The sequence below is a fragment of the Saimiri boliviensis genome, chromosome 14 (genome assembly GCF_048565385.1).
Source record: "Saimiri boliviensis isolate mSaiBol1 chromosome 14, mSaiBol1.pri, whole genome shotgun sequence".
Classification (NCBI taxonomy): domain Eukaryota; kingdom Metazoa; phylum Chordata; class Mammalia; order Primates; family Cebidae; genus Saimiri; species Saimiri boliviensis.
The window spans coordinates 50,916,721-50,943,603 of NC_133462.1; the positions used below are offsets into that span (position 1 = coordinate 50,916,721).

The window sequence follows — 26,883 nt, forward strand, 5'->3', positions numbered from 1 at the left end:
ATTCACGTCTCAAGGAAGGTTGAGCTGTCACCCTCACCATGGGGGGGATCAGTGATCTGGCCTTGGAGGGCTTTGTAATTTTTATAGACCTCTTGCCTTCATCTTTATTTCAAAATTAACCGCCTTCTTATCTTAAGTCATTTGGTTCATGGACTGCTTACTCTTGGTGAAATATCTTTGTTGAGGGCTCTGAAGGTTTTCACTTCAGAGGACAGGACAGCTGAATGCCACATTGTTCATGGAGGTCAAAGGTCAGCCCTGGAGAGAAAACCCAGCTAATGCATTGTGAAAGACCTTCGTTTTTATGGGTGAGTTTTCCATGCATGTGAAAGTAAGCACATCTCTCACCTATTACAAAGCTTTGAACAAAAAAAAGAATGAAAAGCAAAAGGAATCTTAATTCTTAACCAGTAAGTGGATGAAGTAAAGATCTTATTCCAGAGAAACAAACCATACACAGGTGTTCAGGCAAGGTAAAAAACCACTCATTACATGCCCCAGGCATGACATCCCGCCCGCTTACAGATGAAGAATGAATGGAGGAAAGAATAACAGGGAACTGAAAGGATTTAAACTTCTCAAACCTTCACCTGCAAATGTCAGCTTTACCAAACATTTTTGAAAGGCAGATGTCCTACTCAGTTTTTACAGAATCAGGGACTGAAACATCTGTAGTGCTTTGCAGATATTAATACCTGACCATTTTTGTAACCGGTTATTGCTTTCAACACCCCATGAGATTGGATTGCCATATTTCTGTAGCAAATCCTTACTGATACACTTTCCATTCAGACAAAATTCCATTCTCTCTCAACTGTCTCATACCCATTATGTGCCTCTCGACTGCCAGTGAACTTCGTTCTCCTTCAAAGGGGGAAACTAAGGCTGGAAGATTTCCTTCAGTCATGGAACAAGTCAGTGATGACAAAGCCAGTATTTGACTTCTAGGTGTTTAATCTCTTCACTTCAGTGCTAAAAATGTGCTCCAACCTGGGCTGGATGTCAAATGTATACTTAGCAGGACGTCAGTCCTCTTCCTGGCTTCTCTGGCATGTTCTTTTCCTTATGCCTTCCTCAGAATGCCTCCTGCCACATTGCCTCCCCCAGGTTGAGAGGCAGAACAGTTTTTGTTATCTAAAGATACATATCTTAGGGAAAAAATAACAATTTTGAGAACACAGGAAATGATTGGCTAGGAAATTACTTTTGGTATTAACATGCTTTTCTTGGGCAACTATGAGTGAAATCCCTGTTCCGAGGGTTTATGATCAGTCTGGGACTTTTGGCGTAATCCTTAAAGAAGTCAAAAGAAGGAAGATTGAAATTAAAAGAAGAGAAAGTTAATCAAAATCAAACTGGTTTTGTTTCTACAGAAGATGCCTTCAGGCAACAGACAGAAATAAAAACATCCTGCTCTTTCTTCCATTCTGTTTTGACACAGGGTAGATCCAGACCACTTCTCAATTTACAAAAGGGGTCCTCACAACTTCACCCCACCCTCCAGCCCTCCTCCAATCTCAGAAAGGCAGGCAGGCCAAAAATTCCTGCCCGCCTTTCTGAGATTTGGAGGTGACATTCCCTCTGGGCATCAACTAAGTGGTAGGTGTGAGTAAATATAAATTTCATCAAAATTTACTCCAAAGAGTTGAAAATGAATAAATACAAGCTATGACTTGTGCACGAAAAATATGTCCTCGGTCTCACTTGGGGAGAGCTAATTTGATCGCATATAGATTTGGAGAAAGAAAGACATAGAAAAGACTTAATCTGGTGGCTTGCAGGCCCTTTTTTTAAGAGCAATCATTTTTACTAACATTTTAACCAGAAGTCCTCAATGTATAAAACAGGTAAAAACAGGGCTGCTCTGTCTGAAAGGGAGGCAGAGCCACCAAGTGCACCTGCCCCTCTTCCTCCACTTCCCCCCTTGACTTGGTTAACTCTCAAACCATGAACAGTTTTATCTCAGTCACTTCTCCCCTATCACCAACGCACCATGTCATCTAAGCAGATGGGTGTTTTTCTGCTTTGAGAAACTTCTGGGGAAGGGCTTTTCACACCTTCCTTAGGGACTCATTACATGTAAAACCCTTGCAGCAGTACGTCTTTGTTATATAAAGTTACATAGAAAGTTGTCGGTGAGGCTCAGTGCCATTCAAAGTACTAGGACCAATAAAGTTTTTCCTGACACACTTCTGCTGAGTCTCCACAACCATAGCTACAGCGCATTATCACATCTAGTGTCCGTTTCTTTAAAGTGGAGCAAAATTTTAACAACATAAAGCCATCTGAAAGCAAAATCCTTCTAGAGTTTTATAATCTCCGCTAACCTTTCAAGTCCTACATATAACTCAGCAATGTGCCTTTTTCTTTTCTTTTTTCTTTTTGGAGACAGAATAGCTCTGTTGCCCAGGCTGGAGTGCAGTGGCATGAATATGGCTCACTGTAGCAGCCTTGATGTCCTGGGCTCAGGTGATCCTCCCACCTCAGCCTCCTGAGTAGCCGAGACCACAGGCATGTGTCATCATGCCTGGCTAATTTTGCTTTTTGGAGAGACTGGGTCTTGTCATGTTGCCCAGGCCAGCAATTTCCCTTCTCAAACTTTTAATATACTTTTTTATGGAAACAACTTTGTTTTTATGCTCATATTTCATCAATTTCTGTAATAATTAAATTATGCAAGTTCAACTGGCATAAACAGGTTTGGAAGCAAATGCAATTCTAGGAAAGCATTCAACTTGATTGGTGGAGCAGAAGGGTACAGCCTGTTGGCAACTTGTGATCTGTGTGCAGAAGGCACACAGTCAGAGGGAACAGAGAGCAAGTTGATGCAGAGGGCTGTGCTCTATCTGATGCCCAGAACCATTCTGGAAAGACAAAAGCAAAATTCACAAGGCTGAAAACATCATCAGAGCTCTCTTCCTGACTTTAGCTGCTTTTAAATGTATTTCTCTTTGCTTCACCTCTAATTTTTTTTGCTAAAGGGGTATGAGGAAGTGAGGCTAATAATTGTTATTCCCAAATCATTGGGCTGAAATCATGTGGCCAGCATTATTTAACTTGGATGGCATTATTTCACTGGTAGGATTGTTCTCAGTTTGAGAGAGTCTTTTTCTTTTTTTGAAACAGTCTCACTCTGTGGCCCAGGCTGGAGTGCAGTGGCATGATTTCAGCTCATTGCAACCTCCATCTCCGGGGTTCAAGCAATTCTCCTGCCTCAGCCTCCCGAGTAGTTGGGATTACAGGCACCCGCCACCACACCCAGCTAATTTTTGTATTTTTAGTAGATACGGGGTTTTGCCATGTTGACCAGGCTGGTCTTGAACTCCTTATCTCAAGTGATCCACCTGCCTTGGCCTCCCAAAGTGCCAGGATTATAGGTGTGAGCCACCCCGCTGCGCCAGAAAGTCTTAGTTCAACTTTATAAAAGGGACATGGGGTAGCTAAGAGCCTTACCTGAACAGACTGCTGTATCAAAACCAGACACCAAACCCAGGAGTCCCAGTTTCTTTGGGGGGCTCCTATGGGCTCCACTGTCTCCCTGGCACAGCACATTTTTTCCCCCAAGATCTTGTGGACTCTCTGGGGATCAAAGCTGCTTTTATAATGAATAGTTCTGTGCAAATTCCCAGAATTAGTTTCTCAGATAGCAGGAATGCTCCTAAACCAGGTTGCGCATGAGTAAGCAATGATTTCCTCCCTCCTGCAAGAGGCTCAGGGCTAGTTTCTCAGACTGAGGACGTGACTGGCCACTTTCGCCCCCTGAGGTTCTGAGGCCAGGGGTAGAGTTTGGTGGAGGCTCGTAGGTTCCCTGCTGAGGTAACTCAAGTGCAGCAACCCAGATTCCATCTCCCTTTCTAAACACCCCACACATGCTAAGTCTCAAGGAGCACAACTTTGCCAGGGATTTCCATATGAGGACCCCAGAAAAGAAACGACTTGAAATATAATGGCAAACATGAGATGCATCCATAAAGGATGAAAGCAATTTCTATGAACCATGTGAAAAAGCTGGTATTATTGCATATACCTCCCTCCCCCTTCACATTTAATTCATAAGAGTAAGGGAGGAGGGCCCTTTTAATAATGGGAAAAGGAAAATTAATAAATTAGCATACTGTTTATTATACTGCAAAGGTACATTCTGAGCACTGAGAAGAGTAGTCTTTATGAAGTTTTCTCACTCAGACAGCCACCTTTCTAGGGAAAGGTAATCTACAATCTTCCCCATTACCAGCTCAATGCTAGCCTGGAAGGCATCTGCAGAGTTGTTAGGCATGAGTCCCATATACTGGGGACCCACTCCGGTGGGGTTGCCGTAAGGAGCTCTGGGTTCTGGAATAAGGATCCCAGGATAAGCACTCAGTAGCAGCAGGCATGGGAATCTGGGTTGGCAAGCCAGGGTCTGGAAACTACAGGGATATTTACTAGAATTTGTGAAGAGAGAAGCTTAAATGGGGGAAAACAGTACAAATTTTGGGCACCAAATACATATATAATATAGGAAATAGGAGGAAGTGGCAACAACTTCCAGAACATGAACGTGTAGCATAATGTAAACAAGAGATTTCATTAGGAAACTTTTTCCAGACAAGAGTGAGGCATCCATTTCCAGGGATCTGATGAACAACGCAAGCACTGCTTTTCAACCACACATCAGAGGGAATAAATAAGGAGCAGGGCCTGGGATGTGTACCCTGGAACACCCTCTGCCGTCTTCGCCCCTGTGTCTAGGGGCAAAATTCCAGAAACCCCTGACACCCAGGAATAAATCCCAAGTCTGTGTTCTCCTTCAGGGCCTTTGAGCCACAATTCCACCCCCTGGCAGAAATACTACTTCTGTTTTAAAGCTGTTAAAAACCTATTTTTAAAGTCATACAGTTGGCAGATCATCAAAATCAAAACTTGATAGTCTAGTATAGTCTTATAGAAGAATTTGAAATAATCCATGGGAAAATGTTCCAAGCCTGAAAATAACACTTTCTCTCACTCACACACACACACACACACACACACACACACACGCAGGACCATGTGTGCATGCACCGAGACAACTGCCTGCACAGCCTCGAAAATGGGGGCCCAGGAGGACGGTGACGGTGACAGAGTGGGATGGGCCATATGTTCCAATTTTTTTATACATTACCTATTGATCCACTGTCCCATCAATTCTCCTCAAGATTCATCTCAGGCCCAGGGCTCTTCTGCCTCTTCCTTCATACCTGAAAGTCTTCCTTCTTCCTGAATACTGTCTCAAAATTGCTTCATTTTAATTTTTTTGAGACAGGGTCACACAGGCTGGAGTGGAAGTGGAATGATAAGAGCTCACTGCAGCCTTGACCTCCCAGGCTCAAGTGACCCTCCCACCTCAGCCTCCCGAGTAGCTGAAACTACAGACGCATGCCACCACGCTCGGCTAATTTTTTGTAGAGAAAGGGGTTTCCCCAGGTTTCCCAGGCTGGTCTTGAACTCCTAGGCTCAAGCGATCCACCTGCTTCAGCCTCCCAACAAGTGCTGGGATTACAGGCATGAGACACTACACCTAATCCCTCTATCCAAATTTCTATGCAGTCTAAATATAAATCTAAAGAGCATTTGAACTTCCATGAGCTTCCCATACTCACTGCCCTCCTAATGTGCTGCTCTTTGACCTGGGCATAAATCTTCCTTTATATTTCTGACTTGCTTGCTTCCTATTTCCAGCTACTAGTATTCCCCAATAACTGTTAAATACCCAACTCTATTATGAGTTAATCATAGTGTGGATTGTAATAGGTTGCCTTTTGTTGCCTTTTTAGTGATTAACAGAATTTCTTGGCACATGCTAGGCAATGAATAAATACATGCTAGTGGATTTGCTTCCATTTTATGTACCTGTTATGTTTCAGGAGACATGATTTGTCCTAATCTGAAGGGCTCTGTGTGTGACATGACACAGCATAAATATAGTATGTCCAAAGCTGTACCGTACTGCTATATGAGCTTTTTTTTTTTTGGAGATGGAGTCTTGCTCTGTTGCCCAGGGCAACAGAATGCAGTGGGGTGATCTCAGCTCACTGTAACCTCCACCTCCTGGGTTCAAGCTATTCTCCTGCCTCAGCCTCCTGAGTAGCTGGGATCACAGGCATGTGCCACCACACTTAGCTGATTTTTGTGTTTTTAGTAGAGACAAGGGTTCACCATGTTGGTCAGGCTGGTTTCGAACTCCTCATCTCGTGATCTGCCCGCCTCAGCCTCCCAAAGTACTGGGATTACAAGCGTGAACCACCATGCCCAGCCTCTATTAGTTCTTATAATGGTACCCTATCAGCTACTTTTTGTCATCATCGAAAGACCATTACTAACTTCCACATATGCATCACTTGGATAAAATCCCCTGGCCCCTAGAAACTTGTAATTGGACAAAACTATCATCATATGATGAGCAAATAGACATGTCTAAAGGCAAGACTAGGCATGGTAGCTCACACCTGCAGTCCCAGCACTTTGGGAGGTGGAGGTGGGTACACTGCTTGAGCCCAGGAGTTAGAGAACAGCCTGGGCAACGTGGAAAAACCCCGCCTCTACAAAAAAATTTAAAAATTAGCTGAGTGTGGTGGCATGCACCTGTAGTCCCAGTTACTTGGAGGCTGAGGTGGGAGGATTGCTTGAGGCTGGGAGACAGAGGTGGCAATGAGTGGAGATCGGGCCACTGCACTCTAACAAGAGCAACGAAGCCAGACCCTCTCTTTTTTTTTTTTTTTTTTTTTTTGAGACAGTGTCTTGCTTTGTAGCCAGGCGCCAGGCTGGAGTGCAGTGGTGCGATTTTGGCTCACTGCAACCTCTGCCTCCCGGGTTCAAGCAATTCTCCTGCCTCAGCCTCCCAAGTAGCTGGGACTACAGGCGCACGCCACCATGCCCAGCTATTTAGTAGAGACGGGGTTTCACCTTGTTAGCCAGGATGGTCTTGATCTCCTGACCTCGTGATCCGCCCGCCTCAGCCTCCCAAAGTGCTGGAATTACATGCGTTTGAGCCACCGCGCCGGGCCTCAGACCCTCTCAAAATAAATGAATAAATACAATAAAAGTTAACTTCCCTGGAGGCTGGGGAACCTCACTAGCAGCTTTTCTTTATAGGAAATAATCATCCCAAAAGAGAACTTTATTTTTAAGCTTGTAGAAAGTACCAAGCTCTTTAGATTCACATTTAGTCTAGGGAGGAATGGCTACATAGCCAGCTGGAGCTGGGTTTAAATTTCCGCTCCACTACTTACAGACTAACTTAGGACAGGCACTTCCCCTCCCTCAACATATGCACACATCACAAAAACGGTCATGTCACCATCAGCCTTTCAGGGTAGCTGGAAGAGTAAATCAGGTAACAAAGAAAGCACCTGTAAAGCACCCAGCTCGGTACCTGGGGAATGAGAGGCAGGTACACAACTTTCCTCTTACCCCCTCTTTTGAATAACTCATCCATTATTCAAATGGCTCCTGCAGCAATACACTAAGTAGGAAAACTGGTTTGTGAGGAAATTCATACTTGCTATCTATCCTTTGTAAGTCCATGGGTTACATCAAGCATTCCTTAATTATGCTCAATACTTATGGACCAGTGGCCAGGCTATTGTGTATGTGTGGACATATGCATGTGTGTGGGAGGAATATTTGATATACTTTCTTTTTCTTTCTTTTCTTTTTTTTTTTTTTTTTGAGACGGAGTTTCGCTCTTGTTACCCAGGCTGGAGTGCAATGGCATGATCTCGGCTCACCGCAACCTCCGCCTCCTGGGTTCCGGCAATTCTCTTGCCTCAGCCTCCTGAGTAGCTGGGATTACAGGCACGCGCCACCATGCCCAGCTAATATTTTGTATTTTTAGTAAAGACGGGGTTTCACCATGTTGACCAGGATGGTCTCGATCTCTTGACCTCGTGATCCACCCGCCTTGGCCTCCCAAAGTGCTGGGATTACAGGCGTGAGCTACCGTGCTCAGTGATGTACTTTCTTTTTCAATATTTCTTCCCCAGTCAGAGCCTTCATGGGATAAAGGCTTCCTAAGATGTGAAAGTCCAACAATGTCCAAGAATTGAGCATTTCTAGGAAATTCCTGAGGCATCCCAAGAAAGTTAGGCTGGGGATGAATTCTCACATCCTACACCTGCTCCACAAGTGTAATTACTTGATTCTGCTTCAATGGCAAGGGCAAGGATAGTCTATTATTCCATGAACTTAATGTGAGATGATACTGACACCCAGGTCCAGAGAAAACAAGCCAGTGGCACTCTCAAAGGCCTCCACATAGGATTCCTCCAGATAGCAGTGAAAAAATCAGTTGTTTGTCTCAGAGGATTCTGTCTTAGGCAGGAAGTCTGTGTGACTGGTGAAGGCATAGTGATTGTGGGGCTGGGCAGAGAAGTTGGAAGACGACACAGAACCTCTCAACTGGGAAAAGCTTCCCCCTCCTTCCTCAAATAAGCTCTTGTTCCTCTGGAAAACTCTAAGTTTCTCTGCAAAGCCCAAATGAAAATGTTACCTCCTCTAGGAGCCTCTCCAGGACTACTCAAAGTATGGCCCCTTCTTGCTTGCTTTCAGTTACTGCACGTATGTGCTGGTAACACAGTTGCTTGCTGCCTTCTACCTCCCCACCAGACGCACCCTCCTGCATTAACCCTTCTCATATTTCTCATGGTTTGAAATAATGTATTTAAAGTATTTGCTAACAATGACAGATCCATTTTCACTGTAAGAAAACACAGTTCCTAAAAGCAGGGACTATGGTCAACCTTGCTGCTTACTATTCTAGCCCCAGGACCCAGCACTTTGCCTGGCATCTGGGAAGTGTTTACTAGAGTTCGTTGAATGAATGAATGAATGAATGAATAAATAAATAAATAAATAAATGTCAGCTTCTTAGGGTTCTGTCTGTTTCTCCAGCAGCCAGCATAGTGGCTGGCACAAAGTTATCAGGGAGGAAAGTTTAAATGCACAATATTGCTTTTTAAAAAATCACCTTTCAAGTTTTAAAAAGTGGTCTATTTTATGTAAATTGCTATCAAAACAAAAAATATATAAATATGCCATTCTCATTAGCATAGAATTTGGACTGAACAAAAATGTGAAGACAGGCAATTTAAGAATTTAAGTAAAAATCAGAGATACAGTCTAAGCTGGGAACTGTTTCCTTTATTATACTCATAGGCATCCTCATTACAGTCCTAGTAAGATGGAAGGAAAGGATGCTAAAAATCAAACAATCTAAAGAATCTGAGAGAGACTCGTGCTTCTGGGAATGACCTCAAGTGATCATAATTTCACTTATAAAAGCCCCCATGTTTAAATCATTCTGCTCTTCGTATTTTCTCATTGTCATTACATCCCAGTAAAGTAGATCAATCAGGAGCTATACCCATTTTACAGAGAGGAAGACTGAAGCTACAGGCTATGCAATCTCTGTAAGGTCACAAAGCTAATTAGTAGTGGAGTGAGTTCCGAATCAGGTCAGCTGACTCCAAGTTTCGTAATCTTCCCACTCCCCATTAGTTGATGGCAATTATAATTTTCACTTCATTCCAACTAGAGTCCCAGGCCAACTCTAAACCTTTGCTGAGGCCTCCAATTACTGTCAACTTCTGCATCTTCAGCATTTAGTATTCCTGAGGCCTCAACTGGTATTGGTAAGAATAGACTCCTTATACCATAGTAGTTAGGGGTTGGCTTTCGAGTCAGGCTGACCTAGGTATGAGGACAAATCCCACTACTGTGATCTTTGGTATATTTACTTATTAATCTCCCTGTGCCTCAGTTTCTTCATCTGTGAAATGGGATGGTCATAATATATCCCTCATATAGTTGTGAAGATTAAATGAAAAAATGGTTACAAAGCAAACAGTACAGATTGTGTTTTGCAACCTCGTGTTAAAATGAGAAAAGGTGATTAGCTGAGATGTTAGACACAGACTGCCCTCCCTATTAAGATGCTTTCTGCTCATTAAGTCCCTCCTTCATTCCTCCCAAGCCCAGGGCAGGGGCTTTGCAGGAAGAGGTTAATCCAGCAAGTGTGGTTTGCCAGTGGTGTGCGTGCCTAGCCCCATAAAACCCTCTAACGAGAAGCAGCTCGTTGGCTTGGCTGTCCCTAGGCATTCTGTCCTCTCACAGAGGCTGAGTTTGTGCCAAGCCGAAGCCCTCTGCCCCAGGGAGTCTCTGTGGGTTGAGTGAGGCAACTGTAGTGAGCAAGTCTTGTTCCCACTGATCCCCAGGCTCTAGCTAAGGGTTCTTTTCAGGAGGGAGTCTAGGAGTGCTGAATGGGATAGATGCCTGGACTTCCGGCTTGGAAGACACTGAAGGACAGTGTTTGCTGGGATAGGAAGAGAAGGAGTCTCCAGGAGAGACCATAATGTTTGACATATGCAAGAACAGTGCTTGCAGGCACAGCTTCCATGAGAGATGCAAGAATCCTAGGCATCCAGAGAAGACAGGACATCTGTTCTGAGACAACGAAGAGGCCATGGACTGATCACAGCTCACTCATCAAAAGCTGTTCATGGACATATCTGAGGGCCAATTAAGTCATTCACCCTGATGCCCTCACATCTTCCCGGTGCTCCCTCCTTTGGTGTTTAAGGAAACCTGATCCTGGAGAGATCAGGTCTCTTTGATCCCTGCTGGCCTCAGCCAAACATCGTTTACAGGGAAAGTTTTGAGCCCTCCCCAGGGCAAAGACTTGGGCTAAGCTCCCTCTCTGTGGATTGGAGCCAGGCTAGTTAAATTTTATATGTGAAGTGTGGCAATTCAAGGAATGACCTTCACTTTACAACATCCCCTCTTCTCCTTGCCTACCAATAGCAATTGGCCTGAAAGTCTTGGGCTTGCATGGAAAAGAAACCACAGGCCTAACCCAGCTCCACCCTAGCAGGCTGGGTAGGTGTAACATGACCTGCTCCTCAACCTGGGCTATGGCAGACGGGTACCCGCCCTGGCACACCTGCCCAGAGGTCTATTTCTGGTAAGGAGCTACGTTGAGTATTCAATAGCTATGGCCCCAGGATAGAGCACTAAGCTCTCTTTGTAAGGGTAGGTTCCCCTGAAATGGAGTTGGGTAGAGGAAGGAGGCAGGGAGACTAACAATTCAAAAGGAAGAATGGCGTAGCCTAGAAAGGCTGTTGAGTAGGAAGGAAAGAGTGACAGGCACAGAGAAAGGGCACTGGGGTCACTTAGAGGAATTGCACACCCTCCAGGCACTGGGGAACCAAATAAGAGTAAAAGTAGTACAAATACTGATTGGGTGTCAATTGTAATTTTCCCTGGGTACACCCTGTGTGGATCTGAAGTAGGCCCTAGCTGGGGCTGCAGAGGTGGAGGCAGAGGAGGAGGTTATGGGCGGTGACTTCTCTCCACCTTCTCCAGCGCCCAGTGAGCTGTCCAGGACTCAGCCCAGGATCTCACCTGAAGTAAGAGGTCCCTACATGGGTCTATTCTCTGCTCTGCTCAAAAACTGGTTCTTTTGACATCACCATACCTACCAGTCATTTCGGCAAAGTGACCCCAAGGACCCAAGTCCCATTCCAGGGGGACTGCAGGGTTGCATTCTGCCATACTGTGGTAGGGGGAAAAGTTTGAGGTCAGCAGGCCTCTGGCTTCCAAGGGGCGCCTGGTGCCCCTGCGGGGTAGGAACGGAGGCCGAAAATGCCCCTCTTTTCAGGCCCTGCCCAATTCTTTGCTTTTACCCTAGGCCTTTATGTGCACAGTTGCCACTGAGCCCCTGGAGGGTACTTGGGGCTCCCTTAGTGGAAATATGAGGAAGCAGGAGCATGTTACAGGGTGCACGTCCGGGCTGTTGGGGGAAGGAGGGCTGTGAGAGGTTTGAGGCGGGAGTGGCCACAGCAGCAGGCCTCCGGCCCAACCTCCAACTTCCGAGGTCTGGGCGGGAGGCTGAGGGAAAGGAGTGTATATATGGGGTGAGAATAGTGAGGTGGGAAGCCTTCTCTGCCCCCCAAAGACGTTTAAACCCCAGCCCTCTTTCTCAGGCCGCTGGAATTTCCTAATTGTCCCTTGGAAGTGCAGTTTCCAAGTCAGCTCAGAGGGTCTCAGGGCCAGCTGTGGTTACAGTCACTTCCCCTTTATGAAGGAGCCTCTGTGCCTTACCCTCACCTTACAGGACCAGCCCCTCTGTGTGTCTCCCATTACCCGGCTCTCCGATTTTTCACCCCTTCCCAGGGTAGAGTACCAGGCTTCACTCTCTCTTGGAGGGATCCAGCGAGCCACACGGTCACAAAGTCAACGATCCCTCCCCTACCCTGTTTCATCTCTCTGCCTCCCACCACCTCCTTTCACCCCAAGACGACCCTGTGTTCCGGGAGCTTCCGGAACTGGGGTGACCTTGGCAGAGCCGGCCCGGGGCTGTAGGCCCCTCCTCTTTCTACCCTCCTGGTCCCCAGGACCCCCGACCCTCACAGCCCGGGCCCCCACGCGCCACAGCCGCAACCATGGAAGTTCAATCAAGTTGCGCTATTGTCTCAGCTCGGTCCAGGTCTCCCGGGCGCCGAAGCGCCTTTCCCTCCCTCTCCCATCACTGCAGCCCTCTACACACCCACTCCCAGCCCCAAATGCCCCCGAGCAAACGTCTAGGAGCGCGGAGCCTCCGGCGGCGCTGGCACTCCTCTCTCTGGCGGAAAAGCGAGTGCGGCCAAGACCCTCCTTCTTGCGGACCCCACACCCACCGCCCCTGAGCCTGCAGCTGCGGTGGAAGTGGGGGGCTGCGGCTGGGCGGGGCGGGGGGCACAAACCCGACCCCCACTCTGCGGTTTGGCGGCGAGGCCGGGGTTGGGGGCGCTTACCTGCGGGGGAAATTCACTGTCCTTCCCGACCGGGGCAGGGGCAGATGAAGCATCTTCCCCGGCTCAGGCGGCCATTCACCGGGTGGGCACCCAGCGCCCCCCAGGACCGCTCTCGCCCGACACCCGGAGGACGCCCGAAAAGGTACGAGCCGTGGGCCACGCGGAGGGTCAGGAACCGAACCCTCGCCTGCCCTCGCTCCCTTTCCTCCCCACCACCCGGGCTCCTACTTACGGCTCCAGCTGTACTTAAAGGGACAGAGCCCCATTTCCCCGCCGCTGACTTCCGTCCCGAGCCCGGGCGATGCAGGCTGCAAGCGGGCTCTTTAACGCCCAGAGCAGGTAGACAAAGAGCCACCGCAGCCTCCTCCGTCCCGGTGGCCTCGGAAGCCCGGAGGTGCTGACGGGGCTGGGGGCTCGACCTCCACCTGGGCCGCTCCGGAATTAACCCCTGGGATGCCAGCCGCGGTCCCTCGGGCGCTCTGACTCGCGCTGCACTGGCAGGAGGGGGAGTGAGCAGCGAACCACTTCTCTCTGTGGCGGGGAACCGATGTGCACGGGTGGGTAAGGAGTCAGGGAGGCCTGGGGAGAACCTTCTCCATAGAGGGCTTCCTCCCAGCCTCCTCCTGGCTTTCTTCCAGGTTTTTAGAAATTTCTAAAAATCGCAGCATGGAGTCAGTGCATTGCCTAAAACAAGGTCCAGGAGGGGTGTGGTGGGAAACGAAGGGAAGGTCGGATAGGGGTACTTATTGCCAGAGGTTGGCTCGGGACCCTTCTACTCACAGCTGGGAGCCCAGCAAGATGGTGCGACCTTCTGAGGTCCTAACCACCTCAGGGGGTGGGGCCCAACATCTCTCCAGCATTCGGGAGACCACAGGTTAGGTGAGGTGTGCTTGCTGGGGGAAGACTGTGGGAGAGAAACAGCAGCTCAGGACACCCAAGGATCTGTGCCTTTATCCAGGACACATTTTCGGCTGGCTGGTTAGGAAAAAAACAGTGGGATCCAGTAGCAGAGCACTCCGACTGGGCTCCTCTCCCCTAAGGGTCTTCCTGGTAACTTCACTCTATTGGTTCCAGAGAAGGGGGAGGGGAGGATCAGCCTGCTGCCCTCACCCTGGCTTCCTGCGGTTCTCACTCTTTGCTTCTGGAAGGGGCTAAGTGTCTGTGGTTGGGTCCCAATCCCAATGCGAACTAGGCAGGGAAGCCTACATTTTAGAGATGGGCAATTATACCTGCAACTTCCTTAATCGATAAAAACAACAGCAGCCATTTTTTAAAGCCCCCTAAGGTGCTGAACTCGGATGACTTGGGACCACGGAGCAGTAGTCTCTAGTGTTTGGGCAGCTCGACTGACTGAGCCACATGCACAGCTCCAGGCCACATGGGTTCCCTTAGGCCTATCTTTCTGGGCCTCAGTTTTTACAGATGTTAAGGGAGAGGTTTGCATTCCTGAACTCCCCCTCCTTGCTCTCAGCACCTGGGTGGTGCTTTGAGTCCTAGGAATAGCCCTTTCTCAAGCCCTCCCAGCAATGCAGGCTGCCCCTAATATTTTCAGCCCACAGGTCAGTGCTCTTTGGGTAACTGGACAGCCCATCTCCCCTACTACTCTGGCTGCCCAATGCCACTGACCTGGGGCTGCAGCTCTGGAGGGATGAACCACAGTTCTGCTGAGGGCGGGAAACCTCAGCAGAGGGACCTCTGCTTCTGGAGAATGGAACAGTTTAAGTTGGAGGAAGAGTCTTTGCTTCTGAGGTTGCATGTCGTGGCCAAGTTTTCCAAATATGCTTTGAGATCAAAGGGGAGTAAAGACCTGCAGTGATCCTAGCACCAATCCCTCAGATTTCCCCCTAGCCTAGGGGACAGAGAGATATTTATTCCCTTTACGCTGTTCTAAGTGGTTTGGGTGGTAAAACTTAGAAAAGATGCACCAGCTCTCAAGGAGACCAGCTCTGAGGGGAATCAGAGCAAGGCAGATGGTTCTCTCTCACATATTCTTCCATTTCAGTCCAGGATGATGTCCCTGGCCAAGGCCTATCTCGGCTCTCCTGTCCTGGTAATGTCCTGAGCCTCCTATCCTCACCACCACCCTAAACAGAGGGTGAGCACAATGAATACTCTAGGGAGATTCTGTCCATGCAGCTGTGCTGGAGTTGGCCCGGGTCATCTGGGGAGCAGCTTCTAGTGGCGCGCCATAAGGGATTCTCTTTAGCCTCAGCCAGCATGGAATCCTGAATAAAATGACTTTGTCTCAGCCAAAGGAATGTCATCAGCAGGGGATGTTTTTCTCCAGATCTAGCTGTAAGCTTTCCATAAGGTTTCCTCCTTTGTGGTTTTCTCAGCAGGGCCTGGAAGGAGGGAGATCTGAAGCCTGGAAGGGGAGGGCACAGGGCTTTACTTGGAGGGACATGGGTCTCGTACAGGGAGCTGAGCTGTTCCTGAACATTCCCTTGCAGCCCCCTAGAGACCATGTGGCCCTATCCCTCATCCTCATACCTGGAGGCCTGTCCACCCTCCCTTCCAGCCTCCTCCCACTGTGTCTCACCTCACCCAGGGACCGGAGGAACAGATCATAAAGAGAACAAGTCTCAGCCAGCTCAGCTCAGGGGAGGGGCTCTCAGCTGAGTCCCCACTGAGAGCATCCTGGGATATAGGGTCTCTAAGCCACCTCCTTCTTGGGATTGATTCCTGAGCTGCCAGAACCCAACAGAAGGTGAGTTTCCTGCTTTCGGTTCCTCTTTTCCTTCTTGAGGAGGAGTCTAAGTCCCATAGTAGTGTCTATCCTGCTGCTTGGTGGAGGTTATGGAAGGCTTTTCCAGGGGAAGAAGCAGGATCCCAGAGGCGTTGTTACTTAAATAAATAACATGCAAATTAGCACCTGCTATTTTCAGCCCACAGGTCAAGGCACTTTGGGTAATTGGCAGCAGCACTGAAGAGAAATGCTGTCTGGGAGCTTTTTGTGAAAATACGAAAACACAGCTTCCCCTGTCAGTGGGCTCAGCTCCTGCGCTTGAAGGGCCCTGACCTTGCCCGTCATGGGGGGTGTGGCAGAGTGGAAGGGATATGGCTGGCACGGTTGCCTTGACTACAGTGGGGGGGTGACGACAGGCAATGCAGGGGTGACTCTGAGCATGATTGTAGACTGGGGCACAGGGGACAGGGGACAGCTGAGGGACACATGGTAGAGGGGGATGACACCTGCTGAAAGGGAGATGGGAGTCAGGCACTTGTCCAGAAAGAAAACCCAGCCAAAGAGGCAGAGAGGAAAAAGGCCTGTCTATCTCACATAGGCCTCCTCTGTGCTCCTCTGGGGCTTGTCTTTAAAGAGCTCTTGGGAGCCATGATCTCATTTGTCTCCCATGCCAGCACTCTCACAGCAGCTCTTTACAAGGGGGAAACTGAGGCATGGAGAGGCCAGGAAACGTCCAAAGCAGAGGGCAGAACACAGACTAATATGTATGAGGTCCCTCAGCCAGATTCCTGGGAGCGGGTAATTCCCTTTTCCTTCTCACACCTTCCCCACCTCAAAGGATCTCTGGAGTCACTTTGGCTGAGGCCCAAGGTCCTTTTGGCTGACATTCCATTTCCAACAGAGACATCTAAAGATAGTTTATGGAAGGCTCTCCTTGTCTTCCTGACAATCATCTCAGAAGTTGATGTGGTTGGGCCGGGTGTGGTGGCTCACACCTGTAATCCTAGCACTTTGGGAGGCCGAGGCGGGTGGATCACCTGAGGTCGGGAGTTCATGCAGCCTGACAAACATGGAGAAACCCTGTCTCTATTAAAAATGCAAAATTAGCAGGTCATTGTGGCACATGCCTGTAATTCCAGCTTCTTGGGAGGCTGAGGCAGGAGAATCACTTGAACCTGGAAGGCAGAGTTTGCGGTGAGACAAGATCACGCCACTGCACTCCAGCCTGGGCAACAAGAGTGAAATTCCATCTCAGAAAAAAAAAAAGAAAGAAAAGAAGTTGATATGGTTGATTAGAATAGGGCAAAAAAAAAAAGGGAAAGACTTGTCAGGCAGTTTGGTGTTCTCTAAATTCCAGTGTCACTTGCCTGGAGGTTTCTGGGCCCCAGTGGCCTGACCACATACCTGATTTCCTGGTAAGCCCTAGAAAAGAGACCCATGAGAAGATTAGGGTCCCAAGGTAGGTATCCACCACTCTGTCCGTTGACCTGCCCTCACGTCTTCTCTTTCCCATCAGTCTTGAGGCTATTTTCATTTCCAACTTCAGGGAAAGCTGGAAAAGCTCCTATCCCTGGAGAAGTGTTGCCCAGTCAGAGAACGTCCCTCTGTTCTCTGTGTGTGATAGCTGCGCCTGAGACTCCCCTGCATCCTAGCCAGGCCTAGCTGATAGCATAGCGGCAGAGGTAGGACAATGGGCATTTTACAGCAGAGTGATTAAAAAGAGAAAGAATTAAACCAGAATAGAGGGGCAGGGAAGTGAAAGAGAAAGGAATTGGGAGAGAGACTTCAGTGAATTAACTCTTTCCATACTGTGGCAGATCAGCGGGGAATACCTGGCCACATCCTTAATCCCAGCTTTCAAAAACCAATCCCAGATCCCCCAATGACACTACTGAATCCTGACAGAATCATCTGTCATGACTTTGACAGATGTCTAGGAAAATAATTTCCGTTCTGTGTGGCAGGAATTTTCAAAGCATTTTCACATCTATGACTTTATTCAATTTTCTTTTTTCTTTTTCTTTTTCTTTTTTTTTGAGATGGAATGTCACTCTGTTGCAGGGTTGGAGTGCAGTGGTGCAATCTCGGCTCACTGCAACCTCTGCCTCCCAGATTCAAGCGATTCTCCTGCCTCATCCTCCGGAGTAGCTGGGACTACAGGTGCGAGCCACAGGCCCGGCTATATTTTGCATTTTTAGTAGAGACAGGGTTTTGCCATGTTGGCCAGAATGGGCTTGATCTCTTGACCTTGTGATCCACCTGCTTAGGCCTCCCAAAGTGCTGGGATTACAGGTGTGAGCCACCCCGCCCCACCAAATTGATTCTATTTTCAAACAACCTACTGATCTAAGGTGAGGCAGGTATTATTATACTTGCTTTAGAACATTAACGGCCAGAAAGATTAATAAAAGAGTGGTCTAGTTTAGCCACAGGTTTGGAAGCCACAGTGACATTGGGTCCAGGTCAAGGCAATGGATTTCTTCACCATTAGCAATGCCTGTGTCTTCCAGAGTTCCTAACGCGTGAGTGTGGGGAGCGTCTCTCCTTTCCTGGACCAGCATGACTGCTGTCTTTCCTCCTCAATTTCCAGGCCCTTCCTGGAGGAAATGACAGATACCCTGGATCAGACCCAGTTCATGTGGTCAGAAAATCCAGAACATTCGAGACAAAAAGGACTTTAGAAAGCATCTAGTGCAAACCCCTCATTTTCACAGAGGAGAAAATTAAGCTCAGACGGGGCAAGTGAGTAGCTCAAGACCTTTCCACACAGCCCAGGTGTCTCGATTCCTGGAGCAGGGTTCTTTTCACCAGTCACTGGCACCGCTTCTTGCCAACTCTCTCCCTGGGGCTAGCGTGGGGCTCAGACTGACAGGTTTTGAAGGTAGGTAGGAGAGTTTGAACCGGGGACCCTGGGAGTCAGCTGATGCACAGTGGAGCGTTCCAGAGCCCAGCCCTAATCCCAGCTGTGCTACTGTTCAACAGGTATTTACATAACCTTTGAGGAGACCTGCCTTTCTCACCACCTCACAGTTGGGAGGGGCAGCAGAGAGGGGAGTCCCTCAGATCATGTATAGTGAGCTACCATCTCAGCAGTCCTAGCTGAATATCTTGCTTCCAGTGTCCCAACACATCAGTGGCTCTGTATGCTTCTGAGAACCTGGGACAGAGGACCACAGGAAGGGGTCAGAGAGAAAGGCTGCCTGTCCAGTAAGGGCCTGACAGACCCTCATGTGGAGTCACTGGGCCGATACCAGGGTGTGTGTGAGTGTGTGTGTTGTGTGTGCATGCATGTGTGTGTACAAACCTTCTACCTCAGGAGGCCAGGAGCATCCATTTCAGATCAGCTTAAGTATCTATGCCACTGCACTCCAGTGGTTCTCCACTGCTAATTTGGATCCCAAATCTTTGGTAAACAGAAATGAAACCTCATATAATGTATTGAGAGCACTGTAAATGATCTTTTTTTTTTTTGACAGGGTCTTGCTCTGTCACCCAGGCTACAGTGCAGTGGCATGAACACGGCTCACTGCAGCTTCAACCTCCTGGGTTCAAGCGATCCTCCCACCTCAGCCTCCTAAGTTGCTGGGACCACAGGTGTAAGCCATCACTACCAACTAATTTTAATTTTTTTTTAAATACAGAAATTCTGTAACATTTATAGAAAAATTTTATATAATTTTAAAATTTTTATAAAAAAATTTTTAAATGAGTTTAAAAGCTACGTTGTCCAGGCTGGTCTTGAATTCCTGGGCTCAAGCAATCCTCCCACCTCAGCCTCCCAAAGTACAAGGCCAACAGGTGTGAGCCATCACACCTGGCCAATGTTATCTTCTTTTTTTTTTTTTTTTTTTTTTTTTTTTTTGAGACGGAGTTTCGCTCTTGTTACCCAGGCTGGAGTGCAATGGCACGATCTCGGCTCACCGCAACCTCCGCCTCCTGGGTTCAGGCAATTCTCCTGCCTCAGCTTCCTGAGTAGCTGGGATTACAGGCACGCGCCACCACGCCCAGCTAGTTTTTTGTATTTTTTAGTAGAGACGGGGTTTCACCATGTTGACCAGGATGGTCTCGATCTCTCGACCTCGTGATCCACCCGCCTCGGCCTCCCAAAGTGCTGGGATTACAGGCTTGAGCCACCGCGCCCGGCCTTGTTATCTTCTTTAATCCTCAAAACCTTCTCCCCACTTCTCCTATCCCTAGTGTGAGTCACCATCTGCTCTCACCTAGATAACTGAAGCAGTCTCTCTTCCATGATTCTTGGGTCCCCTGTGGTCTGCTGTCCTCATAGTAGCCAGACAGCTCCTTTGTAAAATATATTGGATCACATCGTCCCTCTCCCTGAAGTCCTCCAGTGGCTTCCTCTCTCGGAAGAAAAGCCAAAGTCCTCAGCATGGCACAGCTGGCCCCTGGCGACCTGTGACCTCATTTCTGGCCACTCGCTCCCTTGCTGACTCTGCTTCAGCCACACCGACCTCATTGCAGTTCCTTGAACTCATGCTGATTCCTGCCTCTGGGCCTCCGCACATACTCTTTTGTCTGCCTGGACAGTTCTCTCCCCAGTTGTCTGCATAGTTTACCAAAGAAGCCTTCCTGGACTACCGGCCCTCAAATACCCGCTACCCCAGCACTCTCTGCCCCTTACCCTGCTTTATTTTTCCTTATGACACAAAGCACCACCCAACCTACTGCATGTTTATATGTCGGCTTGTTTGCCATTTCTTTTTCTTTTTTTATTTAATAATTTTTTAAAAAAATAAAGACAGGGTTTCACCATGTTGGCCAGGCTGGTCTTGAACTCCTGACCTCAGGTGATCCTCCTGCCTTGGCCTCCCAAAGTGCTGAGATTACAGGCGTGAGCCACCATGCCCGGTCTAAAATTTGTTTTAAATACGGAAGGTTTCACGAATTTGAGTGTCATCCTTGCACAGGGGACATGCTAATCTTCTCTGTGTCGTTCCAGTTTTAGTATGCGTGCTGCCGAAGCGAGAGTGGCCATTTTTTTTGTTGTTCTTTTGTTTTTTGACATAGGGTCTCTTCCTGTCACCCAGGCTGGAGTGCAATGGCGTGATCTCAGCTCACTGCAAGCTCCGCCTCCCAGGTTCAAGCGATTCTGATGCCTCAGCCTCCCGAATCGCTGGGATTACAGGCGCATCCCACCATACCCAACTAATTTTTGTATTTTTAGTAGAGACAGGGTTTTGCCATGTTGGCCAGGCTGGTCTTGAACTCCTGACCTCAAGTGAACCACCTGCCTTGGCCTCCCAAAGTGCTGGGATTACAGGCATTACCATGTCTGGCCATTTCTTTTCATATCTGCATTTAAAAGCAATGCCTATGTTTCCTCCTGCCACATCAGCAGTGTCTGGTGTACATTAGGTGGTCTACAAGTATTTATCAAATGTATGAGAAAATATCACGAGGTGGGCATTCCTTTCAGATAATGACACAGAAGCACAAAGAGGCTAAGTAATGCACATAGACAGTGAGTGGCAAACTGAAAATTACAGCCAGGCCAGGTGGGCTCCAGAATGTTCCATCTGTTTTGCTACTCTGATTCCCAAGAGCAGGAAACTAACCACAAGGACCTGTGGAGATAGAAGAGACTGCATAAACCAGGCATGGTGGCTCACGTCTGTAATCCTAGCACTTTGGGAGGCCAAGGTAGGAGGATAGCTTGAGCCCAGGAGTTTGAAACCAGCCTGGGCAGCATGGTAAAACCCTGCCTCTACCAAAAAAGGAAAAAAGAAAAAAATCCCTCAATTACTGTGTATTTTAAAATTTAAGAATTAGCCTCTATTAAATCTAAAACTTAGCATGGATTAAAAATAGCATGGTGGTGCTTGCCTGTAGTCCCAGTTACTTGGGAGGCTGGGCTGGGAGGATTGCTTGGCCCAAGAAGTCAAGGCAGCAGTAAACCATGATTGTGCCACTGCACTCCAGCCTAGGTGACAGAGTGAGACTTGTCTCAGAAAAAAAAAAAAAAAAAAAAAAGAGATTGTATAGTTGTTGCCTTCCTAACTTCAGGGATATCTGATCAGAGCTGGGAAGAGTGGGATCTCTTAGTTGGAACCTCAAACAGGGAGCTCCTTTCCCTGGCTAAATCCAGAGAACAGTAAAAAGCAGAGGAAAGTTCACTCCAGCATGGGCACAGGGCAGCTGGCCATCCCCCGGGGCCCCCAGCATGGGCACAGGGCAGCTGGCCATCCCCCAGGGCCCCCAGCATGGGCACAGGGCAGCTGGCTATCACCCAGGGTCCCTCTATGGAGGCTCGTTGTGGCTTGGAAAGGGGCAGTGACAGCCAGATGATAAGCTCTGTCCCTGATCTTCTAATAACACTCAGCAGAATGTCAGCAGTCCTGGGAACCTCAGCTGCTAGAAGTCCCAGCACCTGAAATTGTCCATATGGCCGTGCATGTGTAGATAGTGTCATTCCTGAACTGCCCTTTGTCATCAAACCCACAGGGGCCAAGACAGAAGCCAGACATCAAAGTAGAGGAAGAATGAGAGATTGAGGCTAGGGAGAGGAGCTGGAAGAGGGTGAGCAGTCAGTCAAAGAGGGCAGGAATTAGGTCAGAGATTGTTCCTGTCTCCCAAGCTGGAGCTGCCCCACAAGAAAGAGACAAGCCAAGCCACAGACCTCTTTTTGTAGGAGCTGGCCAAAGGAGAAGGGGGGTAGGCTGGTGAGAGTACACTCACCCTGCTCTGGGTCACCTCGCCAGGCTGAGCACAAGGTCACTTGCCTTTCTCTGGAAGGATCCCTCCACCTCTCAGACACTCTCTGCGCCTGTCTGGTTGCTGCACACCCCCTGCACATCGATGGGCCTGTCTTCAAACAGTCGATCTGCTGCACACATAGCCTCTTTGTATCCAGCCACCTCTCACACACGTTTGGATGGGTCTCACACAGTATCTGGCTCTCATTTCCACTGCTTGGCGTGCACATCACGAACGTGCTGACTGTTTATCTACCGCACACGCCCCCGTGTCAGCCTCTCCTACCCTCTCTCTCTGGGATCCTGCCCTGCATATTCAGCGAGTGCTGATCTGCCTCCAGTGGAGCGATGTGCTTTTGGTCTCTCAAGGCCTGACTCTCTCCTCTGGCCCACTTTTCAAATCTATACTTTTATGCCTCTGCCTGTGCTTGTTCCATTGTCACTCCGATATATCAATGACAATCATTCCGTCCTGCAGCATCTTTGGGCCCCCAACCCTGAACACCTCAGTGGGAAAGTCCCTCGGCCCAGCCTGCTGGCCTTTCTTCAGCTGCAGTGAATGGCCTTTTACTGCCTGGCCAGAGACATCTGATAGCCCAGAGGCCAGAGTTGGCCCCTCATGAACATCCTGGGACAGCTCAGCCTTTGAGTTGGAGTCAAACAAGGACTTGTATTCACAGAGGCTTGGGTTGCTCTTTCTGCCCTTGGCCCGGAGTTCCTGACTGTGGCTACTTTGTGGCTCCCCAAAGCAAGACTCTATCCTAGAAGACAGAGAGGTCACGTAAGGGCATTCCAGGAGGGGGTCTCTAATAATGATTCACTGGTCAGTCAACAGCACAGCCTGAGAACCTACGCTGCTAGGTGTTGAGGGGAAACGGACAGACAGAGAAGACAGAGTCTCTGTTTTTGGGAAGCTCCTGCTCCAGCGGAAGGCCTGTGATCCCTGCCCCTGACGTGCTCACAGGTTTCAGGGACACAAGGGCTGCACACACAGGGAAAGGCTTCAAGGAGCACAAAGCGAGGCAGTAGGTGTGCTGGAACGTGCACAGAATGTGGGGGACAGAGGCCTGGGTTCTGTTCTGGTGGGGCCACTTTGAGTTATGTGATCCTACCAAGCCAGTTAAGCTGAGTTCCAACTTCTTCACTTGTAAATTGGGGGGAAGAATGTCTAACTCACAGTGTTAACATTAAATAAGATAATGCAGTATTAGTGTGTGCAAACCATACATGCTATGCAACTGTGAGAGAATCATAAAAGTGCAAATTACTGCAGTGCAAATTATGCACATAAGTTCCAGGACAACCCAGAGTCCAATAGGATGAATCAGGAAAGACTCCCTGGAGGGAGGGGATTTGGCAAAGACATGGGCAACTGGACATCATCATCCAGGCAGAACAGTTCCATTCCACAGATGGCCTTTATTATAGCTTTGGTTTTCTAGGAGCAAACAAGAGAAGGGAGGGAGGTAACATTGACTGACACCTGCTGCATGCCAAGTGTTTTTTTTTTGAGACGGAGTTTCGCTCTTGTTACCCAGGCTGGAGTGCAATGGCGCGATCTCGGCTCACTGCAACCTCCGCCTCCTGGGTTCAGGCAATTCTCCTGCCTCAGCCTCCTGAGTAGCTGGGATTACAGGCACATGCCACCATGCCCAGCTAATTTTTTGTATTTTTAGTAGAGACAGGGTTTCACCATGTTGACCAGGATGGTCTCGATCTCTTGACCTCGTGATCCGCCCGCCTCAGCCTCCCAAAGTGCTGGGATTACAGGCTTGAGCCACCGCGCCCGGCTGCCAAGTGTTATTTTTTAAGATGGAGTATGATCTCGGCTCACTGCAACCTCCACCTCCCAGGTTCAAGCAATTCTTATGCGGCCCAAGTAACTGGGACTATAGGAGCCCACCACCATGCCCAGCTAATTTTTGTATTTTTAGTAGAGATTGGGTTTCATCATGTTGGCCAGGCTGGTCTCAAACTCCTGACCTCAAGTGATCCACCTTGGCCTCCCAAAGTGCTGGGATTACAGGCATGAGCCACTGTGCCTGGCCACCAAGTGTATTACATACACTATATTTCACTACATGCTAACAACAATCCTATTGCCATATTAGTATTCTCCCTGAAAACAGATAAACAGCTTTCCCAAAGCCTCAGATCTGGAATCTGAACACGAGGCCTGTCAAACTTCCAAACTTGTACTCTTTCTGTAATATCAGACTACATGGAATTTCCAGGCACCACACAAGCTCAACCGGCTTATCACAGAACATAAGAAGAAGGTTGACAATTAAAGAGGGGAGACAGTGGACAGGTAGACAAGTGGGCAGAGCTGGTGGGGGAAAAGCCAGGCTCATCTCAACAGCTTCCTCGACCCTTACTCGTCCTGATTGTCAACCAGATTCCGTGTCATCACAGTAGGTGAAAACTCCAGCAGCTCAATTGTAGGTTACTAGGACACACTAGAGGAAGGAACACACCTTAACTGGCATTAGTTGCCATGGTAACTAGAATACATTCAGCAGCCCCTCTGGAATACCTGGCTTGTTCCAATCTTTCACCAACCCTGTTGGGTTTGTACAGACACTCTTATCCAGATTAACCCTGCACAGACTGAGTGGTGCTGCCCACTATTTTATTTTAAGAATTAAGGAGGCTGGGCACAGTGGCTCACACCTGTAATCTTAGCACTTTGGGAGGTCTGGGGGTATTGCTTGAGCCCAGGAGTTTGAGACCAGCCTGGGCAACATAGTGAGATCCTGTCTGTACAGAAAAATTTAAATATTAGCCATGTGTGGTGACGTGTGCCTGTAGACCCAGCTACTCAGGAGGCTGGGGTGGGAGGATCATGTGAGCCTAGGAGGTAGAGGCTGCCAAGAGCTGTGATTATGCCACTGAACTCTAGCCTCGGCAACAGAGTGAGATCCTACCTCAAAAAAAAAAAAAAAAAAAAAAGGAAAAAATAAGAAGGAATATTTTGAGAGCCAGGGATTCACATCTGACCCAGGAATCTAACTCCATACCTTCCTCTTGTCTTTCCTTCCCATCTTCCCTCTTTATAACTGGTGGTGTTGGTGTGCCGCCTACACCCCTCCATAGTCACTGTTCCTGTAGGTGCTGTCTGAGTATGACTGTGGGTGCTTGTGACTCAGACTCAGGGACTCCTCTCAGCCTATGTGCACAGGCTTGAAACTCAGAGCCGAAGCCCCCTAGGAGCTGCCCTAAGCCGATAATGAACAGGAGCTGACATATAAATACCCAAACTTCCTTGCCCTTCCGGTGGGTAACACTGAGGTGTATTACATGTCACCTCCTAGAAATCTGTAATTGCCCATAGCAGTAACCTGCACATGAACATAGCCTGTAATGGCTTCCTTCTCTTCCCTGACGCACTTTCCCACTCCGATCAGCACTTTCTGGGCACCTGCCAGATAAACCACTTGCACCCAAATCCTGTCTCAAGGTCAGCTTCTGGGGGTACCCAGCCCAAGACATTCTTCATATGCAAGAAACCCATGTTTCAGTGAGGGACAGACAGCACAATTAGCCAAGACAATGTGGGAAGGAGGTTATGGCCACTTGTGTGATTCTATGTGCAGTGAGCTTAGCTATTTGCACAACCACCACATGCTATACTCAGCCCAGACCTCAAACCACAGATGGGCACCATTTGCTGCATGAACAGGTAAAAAAAAAAACAGGTCAGGACAAATCCATCTTTCTTGGCAAACAACTTAGTATGTCATTCTTCCAGTGAGGATCAGAAAGATCCTTTTCAAGCATGAAGGTTAACACATCTTTCAAAGAATGTACTATCATCTAGAACGTGCGTCTGACAATACAGGTCCAGCAGCTTGCTAATGTCTATTATCAAATGGCTGACTAAGGACAGCTAGCATTTATGATATCTAACGTAAGAGTACTAACAAATTTAATCCTCAAATCAATCTTACAGAGTAGGCACCATTTCTCTCGAATTTTTCAGCTGAAGGAACAAGCAGAGAGAAGGGAAAAACTCGTCCAAGCTCACAGAGGCAGGATACAAACACAGGCAGCCTAGCTGGGAGCCTTCACTCTAAACCATGCTAGGGCTCTGCACTTCTGTGTCATGCCTGTGTCGATAAGCCTGTTCTCAAAGGTCTGTTTACTTAATGGCACGCTACAGGATTAAAAGAATATGAAGACTGTGTTGCAAAGCATTCCTTGAAACGAGTCAAGGCCCAAATTTAATGTCCTCATCTTCCAAGTTTAAGAAATCTTATTTTGATACTCTAGCAACCCCTAATTAAGACAGAAGCCATCAGCTAAACGAACAGAACATTAAGTTGAGATCAGAATAATAGATTTCCTTTCTTTCTTTCTTTTTTTTTTTTGGAGATGGAGTTTCGCTCTTGTTGCTCAAGCTGGAGTGCAGTGGTGTGATCTTAGCTCACCGCAAACTCTGCCTCCCGGGTTTAAGCGATTCTCCTGCCTCAGCCTCCCAAGTAGCTGGGATTACAGGCGTGCACCACCATACCCAGCTAATTTTGTATTTTTAGTAGAGATGGGGTTTCACATGTTGGTCAGGCTGGTCTCAAACTCCTGCCCTCAGGTGATCTGTCCACCTTGGCCTCCCAAAGGCATAAGCCACCGCACCAGACCAGAATCATAGATTTCAAACCAACAGCTCTTTATACTTTTC

General features: G+C 48.2%; 1 protein-coding gene and 1 non-coding gene across 9 annotated transcripts in view; both read right to left on the bottom strand.

Annotated features, from left to right (window-relative positions):
- The window catches only part of NAV1 (neuron navigator 1), a 279,966-nt gene that overhangs the window by 65,850 nt on the left and 187,233 nt on the right, over nt 1-26,883 (bottom strand). Inside the window, exon 1 of one of the 8 annotated variants that reach the window (XM_074385051.1) lies at nt 12,810-19,433. The exons of the other annotated variants lie outside the window; for them this stretch is intronic. Coding sequence (XP_074241152.1) covers nt 12,810-12,862 — 53 coding nt within the window. The 5' untranslated portion in view covers nt 12,863-19,433. Of the gene's footprint in view, nt 1-12,809; nt 19,434-26,883 lie in introns of those variants that run through there. 8 annotated transcript variants of the gene reach the window in all.
- On the bottom strand, nt 20,376-20,478 carry LOC120362848 (U6 spliceosomal RNA). The gene has a single exon (XR_005578648.1). It is a non-coding gene; the product is annotated as a U6 spliceosomal RNA (small nuclear RNA).